Below are 7850 nucleotides of genomic sequence, written 5' to 3' on the forward strand. Positions count from 1 at the left end.
AAGTGTCTAGCTGCGGATCAAGGTAGGTCCAGCCGAGGTGCCCACCCTGGGCGCCTAGGCAGACACACCTCTCCTCCGCGGCCCCAGCTCACTTTCCCAGCTCGCAGATCCCTCCCCTGCACCTCCCCGCACCCTCCTCCTCCCCTGCCTCCTCCTGCGCCCTCCTCCTCCCCCTGCCGCCCAGGCCGGGGGCCTCCGGTAGGCCGGGCTGCGCCAATCCGAGGCGCGGCCCGCCCCCTGACGCCGAGCTGGGCCCTGCGAGGCCCCGCCCGCTGACGTCCGGGATTTGCATGAGTTCTCGTGCAGCGGCGGCCCGGGCTCAGTTGTCTGTGCGAGTGCGAGCAGAGAGCCGGCTGGTGCGGGCAGCGGTGGCAGCCAGGCTGCTGAGGGGCGAGTAGAGGCGGCGGGGGCAGAGCGTGTGGCGAGGTGCCTGCGCAGGACCACATCGGGGCGCCTGCGGGAGCCAGCTGTGTCTGCAGCCGCACCGGCCGCTCGCGTCCCGGCGCGCTCGGACTCGGCCATGGAGCTGCCAGCTGTTGGCGAGCACGTCTTCGCGGTGGAGAGCATCGAGAAGAAGCGGATCCGCAAGGTAGGGGTGGCGCGCGGGTGGCGGCGCCGAGGCGCGGGAGCAGCGAGCGAGAGGCGCGGAGGGGGTGGGGAGACTGCGGGCCGGAGCCGGGGATCCCGCGGAAGCTGATGGAGTGCTGTCTCTCCCCCCCCCCCCCCCCACAGGGTAGAGTGGAGTATCTGGTGAAATGGAGAGGCTGGTCCCCCAAGTAAGTGGCGGCTGGGGCCGAGTGCCAGGGCACGGGGCCCCCAGGCCGGCGGACCCGTGTAGCTGGTGGGGTGGTAGGGGAGCGGACGGGAGGCGGGGTGGAGGTGGGGTGGAGGGAGGAGGGGGTGGGGAAGTCGGTGGCAGGCACTGGGAAGCCGAGCCGCCGAGCCTGAGCCGGGCGCCCTGTGTTGTGCTCCGCTCTCCGGGAAATGCCATCACTAATTTATGCGCTAAAAGGAGCCGGAGGAGCTGGAGAGACGCGGGGCCGAGCCCGGGAGGCCGGCGGAGGGAGGGAGGGCGCAGGCACTGACTGATGTGCAGCAGAAAATGGCTCCTTTCCCCTTTCCCTCCACCGAACGTCTCCATATTGCAAAACCAAAAAAAAAAAAAAAAAAAATTAAAAAGCGACGAAAATGCAATTGTGTGCGTCCTCCCTCCTGGTGGTGCAGGATAGGGAAGAAAAAAGGCAGAAAATGTTGGGAACTGTCACTGCAGCTCTTTCGGAGGGGAATTTTTTCTTTAATTTGAAATGCGAAGGCACCGGATGGAGACTGGCGCAGGCACACACACACATACACACACACACACACACATACACACACACACACACACTCAGAGAGAGAGGCATATTTTTGCACTGCTGAGTATTTGGGGTTTGCTTGTCAGTGACAGCGGTCTTCTGGGCCTCGAGGGGGTGTGGGGGGGCCGCTGGACTGTGGGTTATCGGACTAGGGGTTCAGTGCAGACCGGTTGAAGCCCTAGTGGAGACTCAGGCTGGGGATAGGAGGGGACTGCTTGCGACTTTGCATTGGGACTGATTTGCTCAAAGGGTCTCTGGTGAGGACAGTGGCCTTGGAACACGTCGCAGTAACATGCTTAGAATTCTTGATGACTACCAAATAAACTGCGAGTTTCATTTTCCACACCCGCTTTCTTCCTGCCGTTGTGTGTTTATTTTCATTTGGGGGGGGGGACCAAGAACCGAGTTAGGCCTTCAGAAACCTACTGTCTACCCTCCAGATCACAGCTTTTGGCCCAGGAAACCACATAGGGCCTTATGTCATTCCCCAACCGGCCCCCCTCTTTTTTTTTTACACCGTTTCCCCCCTCCTCTTTTACTTGCAAGATATAACACGTGGGAACCAGAAGAGAACATCTTGGATCCCCGGCTGCTGATCGCCTTCCAGAACAGGTGAGCATCCCTTCCTTAGCAGCCTGCTGCCCTGGCCATAGGTGGGGATAGTAAAGTGGATGACTAGTCGCAGTAATAGGGGGGGAAGGGATGGGAGGGGGCATGCAGGAGCCCCACCCCCAGCAAACCCGGGTGGGCAAGGCTGCGGCCTGGACTTCTCTAACCAGTGTCCTTGGCGGTTGCTGCAGCTTGGGAGTGGGGGCAGGGTAGGGCCGAGGAAGGTAGGCTTGTGTTTTGGAGAAACTGCTGCAAGAGTGTGGATGACCCTGGTGCTGCCCTGGAAAACTCCAAGCTGTGCCTGAATCCCCGTGGCCCCCTCCCATGGCAACCTTAGAGCCCCACCCCCGGAGCTTAGGTGTTGCTTTCCTGCAGCCACTGCCCGCTTGGCACGGGCACCTCCCGGGGCAGCTCTGAAGGAGCTGGCATTGTGAAACCGCCCCAGACGTCATGGAACTGAACTTAACCTCTTGGCAGCCGAATAAAAGTTGACGGGGCCTTACGCCCTCGACCCCCGGAGAGCTGGGGGTGTAGGGGAATTGATGCTTGCCTGGAGCCTGAGCTCTTACAACCCTCTTTGCTGTATTTGGTGGAGCAAGTTGCCCTATCAGGTCAGGGGTAGGTTGGCCCGAGGGCATGAGTGAGCGCTGCCTGGTGGTTGGGGGTGGGGTGGGGTGCCCATCCTCCTGCAGACAGATGCCACGCTGCAGCTGCTGCAGCTGGATTCACCACTGGTAGCTGTGGTTCTCTGTTTCGGAGAGGGTAGAGGGGGAAGAGCGTGGAGGAGGGGAAAGAGTCCTCAGAACCGCGCCACCCCACAGCCTTCTATCCTTTTATTTTGAAGTATTTCCTGTGGCGCATTTGCCGCTAAAACTGTAAACTCTAGATCCCGAGAGCTAAAGATGCTTTCCCGGGACACAGGGGGTGTAAGACAGGGAACCTGACCCGACTTCACCTGGGACTTCACCACCCTGTAACCATGTCAGCGGCTGATGCCATGTTGCATAATGGGTCCCCGAAGAATTATAATCCAGGCTGTTGCAATGCCGTGCAACTTCGGAATCAGACCCCAACTCAGCCCCAGGGCATGGCAGAACTCCCCCGGGTTGGCCCAGGGGCTTTGGGGGTGGGGATGGCAACTCGGGTCGCTGAAGAGTGGGCTCTGTGATCCCGAATCTGACAACTTTGGAGGGGTGGTAGAATCCTGGAGGACTGGATAGTGCCTGGGACAGTCGATCACTCCTTAGGTGGCCAGACCAAGCGAAGCCTGGTAATAGTGACCAGTGCTCCCCTACCCTTGACCTGTAGTGATAATTTGGAAATCCGCGTGGAAAGGATCTTGCTCTTCTAAAAGGAGGCGGTCCTTCTACTAGCCACCCCTGCCCCACCCACTGGCTCATGGGAGGGGGGAATTGTGCCACGTTTGGATCACCAGGTGGCTGAGAACCTGGCTTGACCCTGGCCTCCGAGTCATCCCCAGCCCCTAATTGGCTTATTTGCCGCTACGTAAACAAGGGCGCAGTTCCTCTGCTTTTGATGCCTGGCCTTTTGAGAAAAGGAGTCCTCCCTTCAACTGGCGGCCCTCTTTATCTGAGTCTTAATGAGACAGTTAGCATCCACACTTCTGACCAGGAAGGACCAGGAGGTCAGCGCACACCTCCTATTCCTTGCACTCCCAAACCTAGCAATGTGTCTGAAGAGCATGCCCCGACCCAAAGTTCTGCCCAAGCTTGGCGAGTCAGCTCCAAGCAGCAGCCTTCTGGATACAAAGCCTGGGTTGCAGCATTTGGGATGGGGGGGAGGGAGGAAGGAGAAGATTTACATGTGAGGGGGTGTGGGACCTCTTCAGCAGATGAAGTAAGGGTGGGACTTCAAGGAAGGTGCCCACCTGACAACATTGGCCACCTTCTGCCTCCAGCTGGTTCCTTCCTTTCAGTAGCACAAGGAAGGAGGTGTGGGGAACAGGGTGCTATAGACCTCAGGGAAGCCAGGATACTAACCTTGCGACCCTGTTCCCTCCCCAGGGAGCGGCAGGAGCAGCTGATGGGATATCGAAAGAGAGGGCCCAAGCCCAAACCGCTGGTGGTGCAGGTGAATACTTTGGGATCCCAGTACAAGCCCTTCCCTGGACCTTGCTCCCCAAATTACTTAAAGTTCCTGGAGGGAGCACCCCAATTACACTTAATTTCTTATAGAACTCCTGGCCCCACCCCTTATGATGCAGTTTCCACCTGTGGGAGCTGGAGCATTCCTGATGTTCCCGGCATGCTATAGGGCCAACCTTTCCCCTCTTTTCTCTTTTCTCCCCCTTAGGTACCCACCTTTGCCCGCCGCTCCAATGTCCTGACGGGGCTTCAAGACTCCTCCGCTGACAACCGTGCCAAGCTGGAATTGGGCACACAGGGCAAGGGCCAGGCCCACCAGTATGAGCTCAACAGCAAGAAGCACCACCAGTACCAGCCGCATAGCAAGGAAAGATCGGGTAAACCACCGCCACCAGGGAAGAGCGGCAAGTACTACTACCAGCTAAACAGCAAAAAGCACCACCCCTACCAGCCAGACCCCAAAATGTACGACCTGCAGTACCAGGGTGGCCACAAGGAGGCACCCAGCCCCACCTGCCCAGACCTGGGCGCCAAGAGCCACCCTCCTGACAAGTGGGCCCACGGAGCTGCAGCCAAAGGCTACCTCGGGGCAGTGAAGCCCCTGGGGGGAGGGGCAGGAGCTCCAGGCAAGGGCTCGGAAAAAGGCCCTCCCAACGGTTTGACACCAGCCCCTAAGGAGGCAGTGACCGGAAATGGCATTGGGGGCAAGATGAAAATCGTCAAGAACAAGAACAAGAACGGGCGCATCGTGATCGTGATGAGCAAGTATATGGAGAACGGAATGCAGGCGGTGAAGATAAAGTCGGGTGAGGCAGCCGAGGGCGAGTCGCGCTCCCCCAGCCACAAGAAACGTGCTGCCGAGGAGCGCCATCCCCAGGCCGACAGGACTTTTAAAAAGGCCACCGGTGTTGCTGAGGAGAAGAAAACAGAAGTGCCCTGCAAACGCAGGGAGGAGGAGGCTCTGGTGTCGGGGGACCCTCAGCCCCAGGACCTAGGGTCCCGAAAGCTCTCCCCAACCAAGGAGGCCTTTGCTGAGCAGCCGCTGCAGCTCACTACCAAGCCAGACCTGCTGGCCTGGGACCCAGCCAGGAGCTCACACCCACCCACCCACCATCACCACCACCACCACCATCACCACCACCACACGGTGGGCCTGAACCTCTCCCATGCGCGCAAGCGCTGCCTCTCTGAGACCCATGGCGAGCGTGAGCCCTGCAAGAAGCGGTTGACAGCCCGCAGCATCAGCACGCCGACCTGCCTGAGTGGCAGCCCAGCCTCCGAACACCCAGTCAACGTCAACATGTCCCCCACTGCAACGTCTCTGCCGCAGCCCGAGGTCATCCTGTTGGACTCAGACCTGGATGAGCCCATAGACTTGCGCTGTGTCAAGATGCGTAGCGATGCTGGGGAACCCCCCAGCTCTCTTCAGGTGAAGCCTGAGGCTCCGGCGGTGGCGGCAGTAGTGGCGCCGGCCACTGCAGCAGAGAAGCCTCCGGCAGAGGCCCAGGACGAGCCCGCGGAGCCCCTGAGCGAATTCAAGCCCTTCTTTGGGAATATAATTATCACTGACGTCACGGCGAACTGCCTCACGGTCACTTTCAAGGAGTACGTAACGGTGTAGTGGGAAGGTGTCGCACCCATTGGGTCTCAGCGCCTGCAATCTCGCAGAGGCTCCCAAGGAGAAGACCCCCCAGCTGCCTGGCCAGGGCTCTCTGCTCACTCCCTGGGATCCCGATTACTCGAGTTGTCCACTCGGTGCCTGCGGTCTTGCCGCCACCTCCCCTTCCCTATAGGAGACCCCGAGCCCTCCCCATGGACCTCCAGAACTGACCCTGCAGCCCCAAGATGGTCTCAGAGTTATAGTATTATATTTTAACCGTGCTAACTTGTCAAGTGCTGACTTCTACCCCGGTTTGTACGTGGTGTTATTCTTGAAATGTATTGTTTGAGCTCAGAAAGCCCGACCAACCCCTACCCCCTTTCGGGCTGATATATATATAAATATATATATATATATTTATTTGTAGGTATTTATATATTGAAATATAAAAACCTAGATTTATGGAGGTTCCTCTAGATCATGTTATATTCTATATCAGACAAACTCTTTTCAGTTGGCCTTCTCCCTTCATCCAGTATTTCGATTTCATTTCCTCCTCTCCAGGAACTGCAACACCAGTAACCTTGGTATATATTTTTTGATACTGTACACATGGGTGTGTTGTTTCTATGTGCAAAAAAAAAAGTTTGTTAAAAAGGCTAAAGAGCTCTCTAGAACCTGCTGCTATAGAAATGTCTGAACTATAAGCTTCCAATTATTACCTGCTTGAATGTAAATATTAAATGGAAATGTTGAAGGTGCGATATGATGTCCGAGATTAGCTCAGTCGGGGACTTGGGACGTTGGGGACCCCACTTCTGCCTAGATCACATGGAGAAAGCCTGTTGTCCTTGAGCTAAGCCTTTGCTCAAGCCAAATATGGGGTCTGGTGTCTCCAGAGAGGCACCCTCTTTGGTGACACGGTGTGGGAGAGTTGAGAGGGGCTGGATTGGAAGACTGGGGTGGGGGAAGAGGCACCCTAGTCCCTAGAACTTTCTGGCTGGTGATGCCCATCTACCTGGCAAACTCTTCGAAGTCCGGGTTGGGGTTGTGGAGGAGGGGTGCAGGCAGGGGTGATGAATTGGTGTACCCCCCGCTTCCTGGATCTTGTTTCTCAGACTGGGGATCACCCCAAGCCAGGTCCTAGAGAGACTGAAAGTTCCTTAACCTTCCCTGTCATGGACCAGGATACTAGTGGAGCGGACCCTACTCTGTAGGACCCTGTCCCATCTCCCACCACACACACTGTCGGCCCCGCCCCTCCAAGGAAGTAGCGGAGGCCCTTTCTCTGCCAGGCTCTCTCCCCGGAAACCACCAGGCCAAAGGCCACTGCTGGAGCAAGTGAATGGCTTTGTGGGGGACCAAGGGCCTTATCGGGAGGGGGTGACAGGCGGGCTGAGTCTGGTCTAACACCCTCACTTCCTTAGCTGCATGAGCTGGCACTGGTTGCTCATCTCCTTGGTGGTGGCAAGACTGAGGTGCTAGATGTGGTGGGAAGAGGGAAGAAAGGGGTTAATGGCCCCTAGGCTAGGGGTGCGGCTCAGCGGGCCAGGAAGCCACCACCAGCGGCCGACTTTCTGCAGACACAGCTATCTTTCTCCTGGTTCCGTGGCTAAGCAGGCCCTGGGGCCTCGGGCCTGGGGATCTAGAGAGCTCCAGAACTCTCCCAGTTTGCAAAGCCCGGGTCCGGAACCAGAGCCGAGCCTAAAGTGGCACCAGGGTGGAAGATGACAGCATGGTTCAGCGTGTGTGTGTGTGTGTGTGTGTGTGTGTGTGTGTGTGTGTGCAAGCGCGCGTGCTGAGGTAGCTTGAGGGGCAGAGTTGGGAAGGCTGGGGGAGATGGAGAGGAAGGCCGAGAGGGCGGGAGGCTGGATGTGCAGAGTGGCCAGTGTTGGCTGCAGGCCATCAGCGGCTGGGCTGGGGGAGGGGTACGGGGCGGGGGAGGGGAGGAGGGGGAGGGAGCCGCTTTTTTTTTTTTTAAGCCTTTGGGAGTTTGTAGCCCCGGCTTTTGTGAATTGTCCCTCCCACTACCCCATCCCCGGGAGCCCCCCTCAGAGTGAGTTAAACACCCCTCCCCTCTGTAATGAACGCCCTTTGCCACCCTGTGAGCGGAGGAGGCTGATCTTGCTTCTGGCAACCCGCCTGCTCAGCGCTAGAATTGGGCCTGTCCTTCACTAGCGG

At 58.1% G+C, this 7850-nt stretch overlaps 1 protein-coding gene across 1 annotated transcript; it reads left to right on the forward strand.

The window, feature by feature from the left end:
- Positions 1–293: 293 nt before the first annotated feature.
- On the forward strand, positions 294–6426 carry Cbx4 (chromobox 4). Its single transcript, XM_041635808.1, has 5 exons — positions 294–589; positions 733–776; positions 1902–1967; positions 3989–4055; positions 4278–6426. Exons 1-5 carry the CDS (start codon positions 521–523, stop codon positions 5688–5690), a joined length of 1659 nt encoding a protein of 552 aa, XP_041491742.1. The 5' UTR covers positions 294–520; the 3' UTR covers positions 5691–6426.
- The last annotated feature ends 1424 nt before the right edge of the window (positions 6427–7850 follow it).

The sequence above is a fragment of the Microtus oregoni genome, unplaced genomic scaffold (genome assembly GCF_018167655.1).
Source record: "Microtus oregoni isolate MIOR12 unplaced genomic scaffold, Mior012 000048F_ref0000485, whole genome shotgun sequence".
Lineage (NCBI taxonomy): Eukaryota > Metazoa > Chordata > Mammalia > Rodentia > Cricetidae > Microtus > Microtus oregoni.